This window comes from Oryctolagus cuniculus, chromosome 7 (assembly GCF_964237555.1).
Source record: "Oryctolagus cuniculus chromosome 7, mOryCun1.1, whole genome shotgun sequence".
Classification (NCBI taxonomy): Eukaryota; Metazoa; Chordata; class Mammalia; order Lagomorpha; family Leporidae; genus Oryctolagus; species Oryctolagus cuniculus.
Window position 1 is genome coordinate 53,482,293 of NC_091438.1, and position 17,686 is coordinate 53,499,978.

Genomic DNA, 17,686 nt, shown 5'->3' on the forward strand with positions numbered 1-17,686 from the left:
ATCAATATTCCCCCTGTAGCAATTTAAAGGTTAAGAGAGGCTGGGAGACTTCACTACACGCTATAAATGGTTATGATAATATAAAATAGTACTAATAGAAAACAAACTTCATTAGAGTCTAGTTTAGCTTTAATTTAAATGCCAGTAATCCAACAAATATTTGCATTCATCACACTGATTCAATTCATACCTGAATTTTTATAAATAAGTATAAATTTATACATTCAGAAACTGGAAATAGTGAAAATATTTACTCTTAAATTCACAAATGATAATCCTTTCTACTGATATTCTAAATAAGGCTGGGGATTAAACTTCTCAATCAGTGTCCTGCTGGAACACACACAGTCTGTCTGAGGATCTTAATGAATCACAAGATGAGGAGGAAATACTTCTATTCAGGAATGTGTCTCTGTACCTGTACCATTAAAAAAGTGGACCTTTCCGCCTTACAGCGAATAAACATCCTATTTACCAAATATAAACTAATTTTAGAACAGACATACAAATGTGCGTGTTTTAATTAACTTTCCCATGGATGACTACCACTAATAACCATTCTTAACGAATTGAGCCAACAGATATATTCATCCATATCATGGCAGTTCTGGCTACTTGACTATTTAACAGGGAATCTTTTTTCCATTCCACACGCACGGTGAGCAACAAGGTTGGGATGATCACCCCTCTATGGAAACACGGCTCTCGGGGGCGGGGCCAGGAACAGTCGCCAGCACCTTCAGTCCTGGAGGTTCACTAGGGTGGAGGGGTCCTGTGAGTGGGTAAGGCCGGGGTCCCAGCTCTCATCTCCCACTGCTGACAAGTCATGCGGGCCCTCGGTACGCTCACGTCCCTCCTCTCTGTCCTCATGCTCTGCCATGCTCCCAAAGGATCTGAAGTAGCTGTTTGTTTATCTCTTAAAAATGAGGTCAGAAAGGAACATCTATGTGCTCACACAAGAACCTGTTCACAAATGGTCACAGCAGCCTTATTTACAACAGTTAGGAACTGGAAATATCCATCAAGCGATGCATGGATAAACAAAACGTGGAGCAGCCACACAACTCAATGTTAGTCACAAAACGGGGTGGAGGGGTAGCTGGTAGAGCCGCCACTCGTGATGCCGGCATCCCACACGGGCGCCAGTTCCAGCCCTGGCCGCTCCACTTCAGACCCAGCTCCCTGTAAATGTGCCTGGGAAAGCAGCGGAAGACGGCCCCAGTGCTTAGGCCCTTGCACCCACGTGCAGAACCTGGAAAAGCTCCTGGCTCCTGCCTGGCCCAGCCCTGGTTGTTGCAGCCACCTGGGGAATGAACCAGGAAGTGAAAGACCTTTCTCTCTCTCTCTCTCTCTGACTTTCAAATAAATAAAGTTTGGAGTGCTGCTTCAAGTCCAGGCTGCTCCACTTCCAACCTAGCTCCCTGCTAAAGCACCTGGGAAAGCAGCGGAAGATGGCCCAAGTACTTGGGTCCCTGCCACCCATGAGGGAGACCCAGGTGGAGTTTCAGGCTCCCCCGTAATTCTGCCTTCAAATAAATAAATAAACCTTAAAAACAGGCCAAAAAACCCCCTGGGGTCAGGGTAGGGTTTGGCCTAGCAGTTAAGATGCCGGTTACGATGTCTACTTTCTGTATCAGAGTGTCTGGCTTCAAGACCCGACTTGGCTCCTGATTCCAGCTTCTTGTATTACAGACCCTGGATGGCAGCAGATGGCAGCTCGAGGAACTGGCTTCCTGCCACCACGTGGGAAATCTGGACTGAGTTCTCATCTCCCAGGTTTGGCCCCAGCCTGGGGTCACTGTGACCATCTCTGGGGTGAACCAGCAGTTGGCAGCCGTCTCTCAAATACCTAAAACTTCAATTCCATGAACCCCTCTCCCCGAACCTGATTCAACAGGGCTCACCTGAGGTTTGGAAGTCAATCTCTATGGGATTGGAGAGACTGGTCGCTGCTTCTCGCCACAAGCTGCCACCAACGGGGGACCAGGCTGTCACCACGCAGCGGTACAGCCCCGCATCGGAGACCTGAGTTTGGTACATTCGATAGCGAAATTCATCCTCTTGCACTTTCTCTAACACGACGCCGTCCACCCGCGCGGTGTCTGTCCAGTTCTCCAGCTTCACCACAGAGTCCTGGTTCAGGGAGATGATGTACCTGGTCTCATTGGCACTGGAGAGGTCCCCCACGGGCTTCTCGGCCGTGATGAGAACAGAGTAGCGCGGCGACCTGATGTTCTTGGAAGACACTTTGCAAGTCATCTCAAACGTATTTCCTGCAGCAAAGAAAGGCTTTGGCTGCCTCGCCTTCACCACGAGCACCGACTCTGGAAAGAAGTACAGAACGAGGTGACTTCCAAGAGGATCCGTGGAAGTGGGTATGCACCTAAAGACGAAACGCAAGGAAGCAGGGCTGCGTCTGCAAACTGCCCCACACTGGCACCTGGGGGCATCTGGAAACTCGGAAGAGAATCATGTGCAGCCGTGATCAGGCTGAGAACCAGCATCCTGGGAGACGCAGTCAGAAAGGATTTCATGGGCAGTGGGCGTTTTGCCTTGAAAGGCCCACATTCCTTATCGGAGTGCCTGGGTTTGAATCCCGTCTCCGCCTCTGATTCCAGCTTTCTGATAACGCACACGCTGGGAGGCAGCAGGTAATAGCTCAAGTAGTTGGCTCCCCGCCACCCACACGAAAGACCTGGAGTGAGTTCTTGGCTTCCAACTTGGCCTGGTCCAGCCCCAGTCATTGTGAGCATTTTGGGAGTGAACCAATAATGGGAACTGTCTCTCTCTTTCTCTCAAATAAACAAAAACTTTAAAAAAAAAAAAACGTATTTAATGGGTACAGGGGGAGAAGGAATTGATGGTGGAAACTTGTTGGTTTTTTTTTTTTTTAGGACTTTCAAGTCCTTGAGAGGTTTCACTAAGGGAAAACACTCGAGAGGCTACCGGGCCCCAGGGATGCGAGGTGGAGCCCACTCGTGGTGAGCTGGGGAATGCAGCGCTGAAGGTGGCAGGCGCCAGCCTGCTGGCCAGGCCACTGCTCTCCTGCCGCTGAGCATCTGCTGAGTGCAGACAAACGACTGACTGCTAGCGAGCCCAGCCTGCCTGGAGGGGCGGGGATGGGAGCAGCGGCCTCTCCCTGTTGAATCACGTGAGCCTAACACCACAGAACAGATCTACTACTGAGAGGTCTGCAGCATTTCCAGTTCCACTCGGTTTCCACTTTGGAGAGCCCGACTGAACATTGTGAGCAAGTGTACACAGCAGCGTAACTTCAGGTCTGAGCGCGTTACTCTGCTTCTCTGTCAAAACAGTAGCCGAAGCACACACACACTAGAAGTCCCCTATTATAAGGGCACAGCGTCACTCTGAAGCTACTTCAATATTTGCTGAACAGAGGAATACAAGAATTAGACACCCTTCTTTCCTCCTTTGGTAAGACAGCTAATCCTATAATCTGTCTTGGAATACAGGAGATTTGGACGTTGGGCTTTCCCCTCAAATCTGCCAGTAGAACAGATCTGCTACGCCACTGTCTCTCTAGAACCACTGATTTCTGATGTTGCAGTGAGCCAACCACATCCTTCCTTGATTGTCTGGAGAGACAGTACACCCATCTGTTGATTAAACAACTACTTTCTGAGAGCCTTCTAAATTCCAGGACCTGGGAGTACAGCAGTAAACACAACATCCAGGAGAGGAAGACAGAGTATAGCAGGTAGGATGTATGATATGGTCAGATGTTGATACAGGGCGCAGAGAAAAGAAACCAGGCAAGGAAGGGAGAAAGCGTGGGGTGGCGGTGGGGTGGGGAGTGTTATGACAACCCCAGACAGAGTGGCGAGCGAGGGAGGGAGGCCCTCATGGAGAAGGCAGTGTTGGAACAAGGACCTGAAGGCAGACAAGGAGGCAAAGCACGCCAGGCAGAGGGAACCACGGGCAGAGCAGAGGCCGTGAGGTAGGAGCAAGCCGGGGGTACATCCGGGGAGTGGCTGAAGTACAGTGGGCGTGGGGTGAGTGGCAGGTGAGGCCAGAGGCAATGGGGCCAGCTGGCGGAGGGCACCCAGCATTCCTGGAAGCCCTCTGCGTTTTGCTCTCACCGAGAAGGGAGCTGTGAAGGTTTAGAGCCAAGGAGTTTCATGAGCTGCCTGGTGATGCCCAGGGTTGCTCTAGTTGCTGTGTGCAAGGACAAAAGCAAGGAGATGGGTTAGAAAATTATGGTCTACAAGTAGCACAATGGTGCCTGAGAAGGCTGGGAGAGGAGAGCTGGCTAAAGCTGGAGAGGCCACTTTCAAGAGAGGTTCCAATACGAACTGCCTCAAATACTTCGGTCTCTGCCACTCCTGGAGGAGTTCCTGGCTCCTGGCTGCAGCCTGGCCCATCCCTGTCTGTTGCAGGCATTTGGAGAGTGAACCAGGGGCTAGAAGATCTCGTTCTGTCTGTCCATGTCAACTCTCTCAAATTCATTTTAGAGGAAAGAAAAAGACAGTATAATAATATTGTATCTCTGGAAAGAGGTTAGGGTCAGAATGTAAATTTGGGAGTCACTGGTGTCTAGATGATATTTAAATTCACGCAATTACCAAGGGAATAAAGGTTAAATAGGAGTATAGGACTACATCCTGAAGTGGTCTAATGTTTGAGGTCAGAAAATGAACGTGAACTAGCTAAGGGGCTGAGAAGTAGCAAGTACGGCTGGAAGAGAGCCTGGTGAAGGCAGCGTCCTATAAACCAAGGGAAACACCAAAATACCTAGGTGACCCCTACGAAGTCAAGCGAGACAACTGACACCTTGACACTGGATTTTGCAATGTGTGGATCACCGGTCATTCCAACATGAGCAGTAGGAGGAAAAGACCAGAGGAAGTACCAGAGAGTGGGGGGAGAAAAACTGGAGACATCAAGTATAGATAATTCAAATACTGTGGCTCTAAATGAAAACAAACAAGAGAAGATGAGGTGGGCAAGAGGGGATGCGGAACAGAAAAGCAGACGAGGAGGTGGGATCAAGATTAGGTGAGCTTTAAAAACCAACACATAAAACGAGACCTAACAGAATGCTGATGGGCCAATGGAAAAAATTTAGAAGAGAGGCAACCACTAAAGACTTAGAGGAAGAGCTGGGTGTCTGAGTGGTCAGAGGAGCTGGCTTTGCCAGGGTATCAGGTGAGCAACACGGGCTCAGCTACTGGGGGAGAGTGCGGGTGAATTTTCCTGATTCTGTTTTTCTTGAATGGAAATAGGAAGAAGGACCAAGAGTTGCAGGGGTGGGAGCTGCTGAGAGAGAAGGCCCCGTGGGTAATAATCATTCAGGAGCACAGGCAAACAGATGAAGGAAACGCAGTGCTCAGAGCCCACTGCACATAAATGATCACAGACTCAAAGGGAGACCGGTCAACATGCCTGAATGTTTCTTTCTCCAACCACATTTACCTCTATAGATGCAGGCAGGGAGACAGCAGGGAGCTGGCTTTGAACTAGGTTGTGGTTTAGGTGGAGTATAAACGCAAACCAAGGGCAGGACAAGGGAGTTACGGGTATGTGCAAGGGAGTGATTATGAATGACGGGGATCTGGAAAGCACATACTTGATCCCCACCTCCCACTCCTGGACATATGTAAGAATGAAAGAGTCCAATGGCAGGCACGGCAGGACGAGTCTAACACTCTCCTGATAAACGGTCACACTGGGAAGAGAGAGGTGAGTGGACAGTGGGGGACGAAGGACAACAGAAGGTGGTGGGATGAACTGACCATTAGCCCGACAGGGTTGAAGGGCGGTTGCTGGTGTCCTAGGGGACTAATCTAGGAATAGGAGATGTTTAGGGAACAGGATACTTGGGAGTGGTTCCAGTTATTAGAGTGACATGGTCTAATGAAGGGTCTAAGCATGGGAATAAAGCAGATGGGATAAGGAACACAATGACTGGAGAGAGGCCGACAAGAGACACAGACTAGGTGCACCTAAAAACCGCCACGGGAGCACTAAAAAATTCCAGTGTTCACACTGAACATGGAATACATCGATTAAAACAGAATTTTAGTAGGACCCAAGCACCAGTATTTTCTTTTTTTTTAAGCTCCTAGGATGATTTCAATTGCAGCCCAGGGCACTGCCTGGATACTGAAGTCAGGGAGACAGGAGCAGTATTAGAGAGAGTGGCCACGAAACAAAAGCTAACAGCTGCCAAGAACGGAGGACGGAAGAGGCACCGGCAAGGACAGTGAGCGGCAGTGGTCTGGTCTGACGACTCGAGAGTCTAAGATGGAGATTTTTTGGGGTGAGGGAAGCGATCTGCAAGCTGCGTGAGGACTCAGGAGAGCACCTGCCCCCCACCTCTAGGCCTGGTTACAGCAGGGAAGAAAACACCACCACTTCGGAGGGCTCCAGGAAAGCTGGTCTCAGCAAGCGAGGTTGATGATGTTTAATGCGAGATAAAGAAAGAGGAACTGTTCAGGGAACAGGGGATTCTGGTGCTGGCAGTGAGTTCCAGAAGGTTCTCCAGGGCATGGGGTATAGGGGTAGTGGTGCTGAGTACAAAGTGGGTGTAGAGGATTGTAGAGTGGCGAATGGCTTCCTAACGTGACCTGAAGGCACGCCCTGGGATGACTTCAGCAAAAACCAAACCAAAGCAGATCATGAACGGAAGGAAGCGCCTACCTTCTGACGCCCAAAATATGTTGACAGGTTTGGAGAAGACATCCTTGCTCTTCACCCAGCTGTTGTTCCGCTGCTTGGTCCAGGCAGAAACAACACAGTAATAATTGCCCCTGTCTTCCTCTGTAGTCCTTTGAATCCGGAAATTGAACGTGTCCGTGTGCTCCTTAGAGAAGATGAACTCTCCGTCCTGGGCCCGCTGCCTGCTCTTCTCGCCATATTTCAGCGTCCAGTCCCCGTCCATGACTGCAAGCAGCTCGCTGGTCACCACGTCGTCACTGCGGCGGTTCATTCTGTAGTACCACGAGACCGTAAAGCGGACGCCCGCCTCGGCGCTCCTCGCGTCCACCACCCGGCATTCCAGCTCGGTGGGGTCGTCTGAGAACCCGGGGACCTTGGACGCATTCAGGTATACCTGATAGCTTGGTTCTGAAGGGGTCAGGGAGAGAGGCCAGGATAAAACAGTCAGACAGAGCAACACAGCGAGACTTTGCAGAAGCAGCGAGACAGATCGTGCTCTTGTGCTGCCAATTAAACACCTATCCCACTGACAAGAGCCCGAAACCAGAGTCCTTGTAGTGGATGGAACACGAGTCCACTCTCTCGCTCTAACAAAACACCCGAGGCTGGGTACTTTAGAAAGGAAAGAGGTCTATTTAGTGCACAGTTTTGGAGGTTGAATGTCTAAGACTGGGTAGCCCTATCTGCTGGGCCTCTGCTGGGGGCTCCCTTGGCCATGTCACACATGGCAGAGAAGGGGAAAGAGCGGAACAGACCAAGTGCGTGGGGCGGCCTCATTTGCTAACAACCCACTCACTCACTCCAAGGGACCAGTGTTCCTCCCTTCCAAGGGCAGTGTCTCCCGTGGCCTCATGGCCTCTACCAGGCCCCAATCTTAAAGGTAGACCACAGGGGCTGGTGCCATGGCATAGCACCCCATATGGGTACCAGTTCATGTCCCAGCTGCTCCTCTTCCAATCCAGCTCCTTGCTAATGCACCTGGGAAAGCAGCGGAGGATGGCTCAAGTCCTTGGGCCCCTGCACCCACATGGGAGACCCCAGGTGAAGAGCCTGGTCACTTGCGGAGTGAACCAGCAGATGCTTCACCCTGCCTCTCCCTTTCTCTGTGTAACTCTGACTTTCAAACAAGTAGATAAACCTTTAACACCCCCCGCACCCTGCCCCAACTCAGCCTCACCATGGTGAGGACCATGCCTCCAGCCCAGGAACCTGTAGGGGACAAACCACAGCAGACAGAAGAGGTCCCAAGAGGGGGTCTCTGTAAAATGCGCTTCCCATACCCCACCAAGAAAGCCTCCCAAGGCCAACGCCAGGAAGCCACTTCCGGCTGGGGGTGGCGTGGGGGACTGTGCCGTCAGTTTTCCCAGCAGGCTGGAGTCTCCTGTGAGGGACCTGTTGGGAAGCTGTGTTCACACTTTGCGGAGACCGTCTACCATGCCAAGCAAGCCTGCGGCCCTGCAGAGTGCCCAGGGGAGCAATGCTGGAAACCCTACCCCCAGCACATTCCAGGAGCCGAGGCCCGTGGATCCCACAGCGGCTTGGGTCCCTGCCCTCCCTGGCCACATTCCAGAGGCAGGCCCTCGGGCCATCGCTCCCCCTGCATATTCTAATCTGCACCCCCCCCTTTTCTCTATCTCTATCATTTCGTTCCTGTGAGGCTCGCTGCATCCACTTCTGCACCTCCATATTTCTGTCCCCATTGGCAAAGATTTCCTGCAGACTTGCCGAGGAAAACCAGGGGTGGATCCTCTCCGTAGCCTCCTTTCCTCCCCCAGTCTCCTCTGTGGGTTTCGTCTCATGACCTGAGGTTCCCAGGCCACGGCAGCGGCTGAGTCACCCAGGTGCTGAGTCCCAGGGGTGACGCTCTTCCTCCGTGCTCCCCTGAGCTCTGTTTTCTTGCATACCAGCCATCCACTCTGGGGCCTCCTCCCCGAGCTCCAAACACGCTGCCTTCTTTGAGGCAGGCACTCAATAAGTGTCTGCTGCCTCCCCACTACAGCCTTTAGGAAAGACCCCGTTTCCCTTCCGTCCCACTTTGCCTTCTAGGAGAAACACAAGTTGACCTATCAGAACTTCCCATTTGCTAACACCGTCTTTATCTGCATCACCACTTAGTTTTATTTAGCGTTGCTTTTATTTATGACTCACACGGATGATAAACCGCTGAGATCAAGGAACTGTTCTCGTGTGATTTACACTCCTAATGGAATTTATAACATCGTGACTTCTCCAAAAATGATTCACTGGGCCGAGATACAGAGAGAACTCCAAATCCTAATTCCCTCCGATGTCATCTTTGCAAGCATTTAATTACAAGTGAGCTTGGACTCTGTGCCACAGAAAGTTAACCCAACGCAGCCCCTGCCCGCCCACAGGGGCACACCCTGCTGGAGAGAGGCCCCAGGCTGCTGGGATATCCAAGCTGGAAGAGACCTGAGCGGCCATCCAGGTGCGTGTGCTGAGGTCGCCCCGCTGTGGGCAGGGTGCTGACCCTCCAAAGGCCCCCTCCCCAGCAGCAGCTGAGTGTGGGACACACATTGCCGAGATGTGCTTATACCAGCATGCACACAAGAGACGTTCAAGCCACCCACACCCAAGCTGCAGACTTGAATGCAGACCCTGGACAACCAGGACAACCACAGGGGAAGGGTGGATTTGAACCAGCTGTGTGCGAAGCAGGCGCACTCTCCCTTGGTCCCGCCCAGACCGAGCTGTACCGGCCCCACGCTAACCGCCTCTTTCACAGTCTCAACTCCATGTCAGGCAGTGTCAAGACCATGAACCTGCACATGGTAGGACGCAGAGGCAGCAGCAGGCAAGAGCCAGGGCTCTGGATTCAGACAGTGTTCCAACCTGGCTGTGCCTTTGGTGTGCTGTGTGACCCCGGGCCAGGGTAACCACTGCAATGCTCCACCAGGAACAGCGGGGATAAGAGCAACTGGCTCAGAACGTTACCGTATGTAAGGAACTAAAACAGACAAAGTTCCTGGTGTGCGTCTGGATTCCTACACACACACCTCCACAAGTGCTTGGGAATTACCACTCAGGGGCCCTGGTGCACTCTAAGGAGAAGGAGCTTCAAAGAGGTTGACAAGTTGGCCACACAGCTGCAAAGTGGCGGCTCTGAACCTAGGGCCGCGTCCTTTCCACCACCTTCCCAGCACATCCTCATCTCTCGGATGAGCCAAACGTACTGCCCTCTAAGTTCTGTGTTTCCCATGTCCCGCTGACTGCCAGAACACCTGTTAGAAGGCTGGGTGCAGAGCCGGCGCCGTGGCTCAATAGGCTAATCCTCCACCTTGCGGCGCCGGCACACCGGGTTCTAGTCCCGGTTGGGGCGCCGGATTCTGTCCCGGTTGCCCCTCTTCCAGGCCAGCTCTCTGCTATGGCCAGGGAGTGCAGTGGAGGATGGCCCAGGTGCTTGGGCCCTGCACCCCATGGGAGACCAGGAAAAGCACCTGGCTCCTGGCTCCTGCCAGGATCAGCGCGGTGCGCCGGCTGCAGCGGCGGCCATTGGAGGGTGAACCAACGGCAAAGGAAGACCTTTCTCTCTCTGTTTCTCTCTCTCACTGTCCACTCTGCCTGTCAAAAAAAAAAAAAAAAAAAAAAAAAAAAAAAAAAAAAAAAAAAAAGGAAGGCTGGGTGCAGTGCTGGCGGTGACACGGCTAAGTTACTGCATGGGACTCTGACCCAGGAGACGGGTCTCTGTGGGCCATCACCTCAGCCTGACCAACCAGCGCAAATGGAAACGCCAGGAGTCCTCTCCTATCACCTCCCAGATGGACTCTTCCATCCGCCAAGGGTTACTTCCACCCCCGGGCACATCCTCCCAGAGCTGTACCCTCTTAAAGGTGTTTTGTTAAAATTATGATGAGGGGCCGGTACAGCAAGTAAAGTCCTGACCGAAAGTGCTGGCATCCCATATGGGTGCCGGTTCAAGGCCCAGCTGTTCCACCTCCAATCCACCTCCCTGCTAATGCACCTGGAAAAGCTGGCATCCCATATGGGTGCCGGTTCAAGGCCCAGCTGTTCCACCTCCAATCCACCTCCCTGCTAATGCACCTGGAAAAGCAGTGGAGGGTGGCCCAAGTGCTTGGGCCTCTACACCTACGTGGGAGACCTGGCTGAAGGTCCTGGCTTCAGCCTGGCCCAGCCCTGGCTGTTGCAGTCATTGGAGAGTGAACCAGCAGATGGATGATCTATCTGCCTCTGCCTCTCTGTAACTCTTTCAAATAAATAAATATTTTTTAAAGATTTGTTTTTATTTATTTGAAAGGCAGAGTTACAGAGAGGCAGAGACAGAGAGAGACAGAGGTCGTCCATCCACTGGTTCACTCTCCAAATGGCCGCAATGTGCCAATCCAAAGCCAGGAGCCCGGAGCTTCTTCTGGGTCTCCCACATGGGTGCATGGGCCCAAGGACTTGGGCCATCTTTTACTGCTTTCCTAGGCCATAACAGAAAGCTGGATTGGAAGTGGAGCAGCCAGGACTTGAACTGGCGCCCATATGGGATGCCGGCACTATAGACCGGGGCTTTAACCCGCTATGTCACAGTGCTAGGCCCCTAAATAAATTTAAAAAAATAAAATAAAATTATGATGGAAGATAGTGGCTGTTTACATTATTGACAATAGCCAAGAAAAGGAATCAACCCCAGTGTCTATCAACGAGTAAGAAAACTTGGTCTAGGTGCACATGGAATATGATTCTAGCATTAAAAGGATGGAGACAGATGAACCTAGAAGATGATATCTGAAATAAACTAAGCCAGGCACTGAAAGACATCAGATACCTGATGATCTCACTTATAAGTCAAAGGACCTCAAGATGTCAAACCTGGGCTGGCGCTGAGGCGTAGCAGGTAAAGCTGCCGTCTGCAGTGCTGGCATCCCATATGCGCGCCGGTTCAAGTCCCGATTGCTTCACTTCTGATCCAGTTCCCTGCTATGGCCTGGGAAAGCAGTAGAAGATGGCCCAAGTCCTTGGGCCCCTGCACCCACATGGGAGACCTGGAAGAAGCTCCTGGCTCCTGGCTTCGGATTGGTGCAGCTCCGGCTGTTGTGGCCAACTGGGGAGTGTACCAGCGGATGGAAGACCTCTCTCTCTCTCTCTCTCTCTCTCTCTATCTCTATCTCTATCTCTGCCTCTCCTTCTCTCTGTGTAACTCTTTCAAATAAATAAATAAATCTTTAAAAAAAAAATGTCAAACCTACAGGAGCAGAGAGTAAAAAAGTGGCGATCAGAGCCTAAGGGTTGGATGTTGGTCAAAGGACATAACATCTCAGGGCAGCCAAGTTCTGGAGAGCTGCAGTACAACAAAAGTGACTCTAATCAATGACGACACATTGTATCCTTGAACACTGCTCAGAGATTTTAAACGTCCAATTAAGTCTTCAATGTTCCCACCACAAAAATATATGTCAGGCAATGGATATGTTAATTGCCTTAATTTAGCCATTCCACAAAGTATGCACATATCAAGACATCATGCTGTATACCATAAATATACATAATCTTAATTGTCAACTAAAAATAAAGAGGAGGGCAGAGAAGTGATGACTTGATTGACCCATTAGCAAAAGGCAGGCAAGGTGAGGGCCCATGCCAACCCCCAGGGCAGCCTCCCCACCTCATGCCCCACAGCCCAGACATTCGAACCCAGTGGTCCCATGCTGTGGTCCAAATTCCTCCTGAGGCTCCAGACCCAGCAGAGGCCCACAGCAGAGTTCTTGGCATCTGACTGGTGTCTCCATAGCACCTCAAGTAAGGCACATCCGCAGTGCAGCACCCCTCCCTCCTGTTCTGCCTCTGCCACACACACACCAGAACCAACTCCAAATAAACCCACTCCACTGTCTGTTCCTGCAGCCACATTCCAGCCCTGCAGACTCCTGGTCACCTCAGCCTGAAGCAGGTGCCGTCTCCCACTGTCCCTGTCCCTTGCTGTCCGCCCTCGAGGTTCCTATCCTCACACATCCTACCCCTCAGTGTCTTCATCTCTCTTGTTCCCAGGCACTCTAGAAACACTTGGGAACAGAAGTGAAAACTTCACAGACAACCCCCTCACCCTGGCCCTCACTGCCTGAAGCTAAGACAACCTCAATGCCACCCCTGGGCTGACGGGACGGCCGGGCCACCTGTTCAGCTGACCTCCCATGACCTTTCCTCGCTGCCAGAGCTAGGAGCACAGCCCCACCCTCCGCCACGTGGGCCCAGCCCCGCTGCCCACTGCCTTCCCCACATTTGGGCAGCACCTCACTCTCAGCACCCCTTCACCGCTAGGCCTCCCTTCCCACTGGCCCCTCAGCCTCAGCACGTGGGGCACCTGCCCAGCTGCTAAATGACTGAGCAGATTCTCCTGATCTACTCTGTCCTCCACCCACAGTAGATCTGTTTAAACCCAATGGCTCCAAATGTAGAGACGAGAGAGTCCAAGGGAGACTGCACACTGTGAGTCTCCCCAGTCCGGCAGGGGAGAAGAGTCTCTGTATGGACTCCACTGGTTTGGTCTCATCCTGCTAAAACCAACTGCAGACCCCAGGAAACAAGGCCTCAATTGCAGACAGACAGACAAGAACAAGTGGATTCCTAGCTTGTGAACCGACCAGCCTGGTGGGTCAACTTTAGACTTAACACCCCTAGAGCAGATAAGATTCCACTGTGTCAGACTGGCCAGAGTATGGGTGGGTTCTTCCTTATTTCTGTTCAGGCGCATGTGCAGAAATGATCCTTTAAATGCTATTTTTACCATTTAAAAAAGTGGTCCTCAAGGCCCATCACGCGGACACCTCTCTGTGTAGCCTTTGCTACTTAACAAAGAATGCCTCCTTTGAACTCGCTCAGCATATCACACCTCTACTTGTTATTCAACACACGTGCACAGCGCTCCTACTACCTGCCAGGCTCCCTGCTCTCCAAGGATTTTATCTGAACACTGCCTTGGACTTTGGTTATTTGTATGGATGTCTTATACACCTCTACAGGACTCTGTCCAGAGCCTGGGACTTTCTATCTCATTCATCTGCACCTGCTACGCACGCAGTGCCTTGTACATGAAAGACATTAACATACTTCCTGAACTAAGTTTAACGTTTTGCATAAAAATTTGCTCATCTTTGGCACAAGCATTTCACCACTGATTACCACTACATTCTGCTTGATCTCATCAAGAAATCAGCTAAGAACGCAATGGTGGTTATGCTTAAAAAAAGGCTTATCAGTCAAAGATGCATACTGAAGTTTTGCACAATGACAAGACATGATGTCTGGGTCATGCTTTATACTCCTTCCAGAAAGAAAGAAAGTGTACGTGTGTATTCAGGAGAAGGAAGAGAGACAGTGAGATCAGTAAAATGTTAGTAATTGTTGAATTTGCTGGTTATTTCTCCTACTGTCATTGAAAGCTTCAAGCTGTAACATTAAAAACCAACAACAGTCTGCACCGTAAGCCTGTTCACAGGACACTGAAGCTGGGCCCGGTGCAGCGTCACTGGTGTTCTCAGAAACAGGGATCCGCCCCCGAATCTGCAGCCCGGGAGTGTCGGCTCAGGAGGTGACCCTCTCCAAATGCAAGATTTTTTAAACACTACAGGCCTCTCAACTCCTCTGTTAGAATTTTCCAGCCATGAAAAGCTTTCAGAACCCTTAGCTCGGTTGTAAAAACAAGGATTATGTGCCCTCTGTGTGCAGGGACCTGACCCAGAGGTTTCCACACAGATTCCTCCCCTTTCCTGACAGCTCTCCAAAGAGGGTACCACTGTCCCAGTGTCACAGAAGAGGGACCACACTGGCACTTATGGAGGGCTGTCTACATGTGCCAGGCCATCTTCGCTCCTTGTTATTTTCTCTTAATCTGCACAACAACCCAATGAGACTGGCAGTATTTTCATGTTGGTTTCCTAAAGGAAAAAATACAACAAACAAACCCCAGCAAAAAAAACACAGCCCAGCAGAGCTAAACTAGCAGACTAAGCCCCTGCGCGGCACACGTGAGCAGAATTACAGGAGGCTACAGAGCCACGGCCTGGCTCCCACTATGATCAAACTGCACCACCCTGTTACACACCCAGGTTATTAACCCTTCCTCAAAGTCGGGGACATCTGGGAAGACAAGCGGGTGGTAAAAGCTGGCGCCTGGGTTCCATGCGGTGCGCAGCAGGGCTGTGTCCTCAGCTCTTCTGAAACTTAGTGAACCTGGGGCAGCTGGTTAGGTGAGCGGGCTGCGCGAGAACTTACAGGACACAGGAGGGCGCCGTCTGATGATGACAACGGTGTGGTTTATGATCTTTAACAGGGCAGGGCCTTTAGAGGCAGCTGAGTGTAATGACTAATTGTCAAAGGGTTGCACGAGCTTGCACAATTCGATATTCTCCAATATTTACACAGGGAGAGCTCTAACTACGGAGCTATGTTTGGACCCAGCTTGCAGAGTCATTACAATGAGAGTGTATCCAGCATGAGCCATTCCAGAGCAGCAGACATACCAGGAGAACACAACACCTATGCCCACACCCCGAGCAGCAACACTCTGCGTACTCACTCCGCCCAGAGAAGGAGGTGGATCTGCAGGCTTGGGGCAGGCGCAGGTGCTTCCAGGACACACATGCTCCAGTTCCTCACCCCGTACCCTCCGAGTAGGGTAAGAACTCGGTGAGGAAGGGCCTCAGCAGTAATAAATTATCATCTCTACCAAGAAAATGTGCCGGGCACTTGACAGGCATCATCCCACTAAATGAAGCACACGGAAGCTGAGGCACGTGACGTGACACACCCCAAACACAACCAGTTGGTGGAGCAGGACTCAACACGGGTCTCCTTGCCTCCACCGCTTGGCCACACTCTCCTGCCTTCGGGAATAATCCTGGACACACGGCTGATGATAATCTCCCTACAGAAACCTTCAGACCTAAATTTTATCTCCAATACGTGGCATACAGAACCCTGCAGTTTCTACCAAGTACTTAGCAGATTAACAGCTCCTTTTAAAGAAAAAATAATTACCTTCCTCAACAGCACACTGCTGGAGGAGGGGCGGGTCCTCCAGCAGCAAGGAATGCAAATCAGGCTCTCAAGCCTGAAGAGAACTCAGCCCTGCTTCCTCCCGAGCCTGCAGAACCTTCTCCAATTAACACCGCAGAAGTCTGATACTCCGGGCAGAGAGCTCAACCATGAACTGATTAGTATCCAGCTCTTGCCAAAGGCTCATTTAAGACATCTGATAGCAGGGAGAGATGGCTTAATATGCAGATTAACGAGTCATTCCGCTAGACTCTCTAAGTTTTCGCCATCTACTAGATTGGTTCAACACAAAGCAACATTTGTCCCCTACAGTAATTCAGCTTCTTACAGAAACTCCTTCACACACTTAAGATTTATGCCCACAGCTTTTATAGAGAGTGGATCTAAGAAGCATCCATTTAAACAATCACGGAGGGGCTTTTGTAAAACGGCGGCTGAAAGCACTGTCCATTATGTCATCCAATGCCCCTAAAATAAAAAGCACATGATAAATTCAGTGCCAAGAAAAAGTTTGTGTCTCTGCAGTTTGTTTTCCCTCCTCGGTGGAGAAGCTGTAATCTCAGCTCTGTTTAAACCTCTCTTCCACTCTTCTTAAACCTCGGAGGCAAACTCAGTGCTCAAGGGCAGTAACTAATTTGTCCCAACCACCTTGCGATATCTAAGATTTTTCTTTACCCCTTTTGATCTTATTTTTATGACTCTTGCTTTAAATTGTGCTCCATTTTGCAAGCCAACTTAAATCTGTTTGTTTTCCCCTCTCCTTCAAAGTAGGACACAAATCCTAAGTGGAAGAGACTTTTTCTCAGCCTCTAAAATTTTTTACTCATCACGAAGCTCCTGACTGCTGTGCGGGCTCCTGGATTTGCCAGCCACATTCACACCCCGGCCCTGATGTTTTCCGGGTTGGTGCAACAGGCACTGGAGAAGACCCCAGTCGGCTTCAACACACTCGCCTGCCTCCATGCGGCAACCCCAAGCAGAGGAGGACAAGAACTGCCCGGCTTCTGCGACTCTGTGCTCTGCAGTCTCCTAGGTGAAGCGGATCCCCAAGGCTGAAAACACTTGACCTAAGATGACAACAGGGTGGACAGACTGGATCCTGGGCTGTCATTCTCTCCCAGCTGTCCTAAATGTCAAACCACAGATCAAGCATTAACCTGTAGATTCTGTTTTCCAAAGACGGCCATGGCCTTTCCCATTCCATGTGCCCGTCTGCGGTGTGACCTTGCTGCCACAGAGGGGGCTTCTTTCTCCACTCCTTTTGACCCTGAGTGGACTCCGGACGGATAGGACTGATACAGACCAGCAGAAGTGATCGTGTGCTGGTCCCAGGCACAGTCTGTAAGTGGGCCAGCAACTTCCGCTTCTTGCCCTTTGGGAGGCACCTGCCGTGTAAGATATGGGACCATCCTGAGAAGATCGTGCTGGGAGATGCCCAAGCCACGGAGTGGGGGCCTGGGGGAGGAGATGCATGTGGGGCAAGGGAGGCCTGGGAGCACAGTGCCAGGTGCACAAGAAAGCCATCGGGTAGGGGCATCCGCAGCCCCAGTTGTCCCCATGTGTATAAGAGATGGGGTCCTTTCTTAATTCCTGACCCTCAAAATCATAAGCAAAATAAAAGATACTGGTTCTCAGATGGGGACAGAGTTGGTACCGGACTCACAGGGTTATTTATTTAGGGCAAGTCCTGAGCCTAGTGCCTGGCACACAGTAAGTGCTCAGGAAGTAGCCTACCAAGTAGCAACATCGAGTGGGTGTGTCACACCTGCCTCCTTCTCAAGCATTCTTCTGTGACAATATTCCATAGTCGCATAACCTAGCATGGCACACGACCTACACAACAGAGTGCTTGGCAGGTCACCTGTCTTTCTGCCATTTTTTACCTCTTCTCAGACACTGCCCAGAGGCCCCACGTTGTGTCTGGCCTGGGATTCACACGCACATCCATGTGTTACACACTTGGAGGCCACAGGCTAGTGGCAGGCCAGGG

General features: G+C 51.1%; 1 protein-coding gene across 1 annotated transcript in view; it reads right to left on the minus strand.

Annotated features, from left to right (window-relative positions):
- The window catches only part of PTGFRN (prostaglandin F2 receptor inhibitor), an 80,278-nt gene that overhangs the window by 16,246 nt on the left and 46,346 nt on the right, over positions 1–17,686 (minus strand). The window contains exons 5-6 of the mRNA XM_008264605.4: positions 6,661–7,086; positions 1,905–2,324 (exon numbers count right to left, since the gene is read on the minus strand). Coding sequence (XP_008262827.3) covers positions 1,905–2,324; positions 6,661–7,086 — 846 coding nt within the window. The remainder of the gene's footprint in view (positions 1–1,904; positions 2,325–6,660; positions 7,087–17,686) is intronic.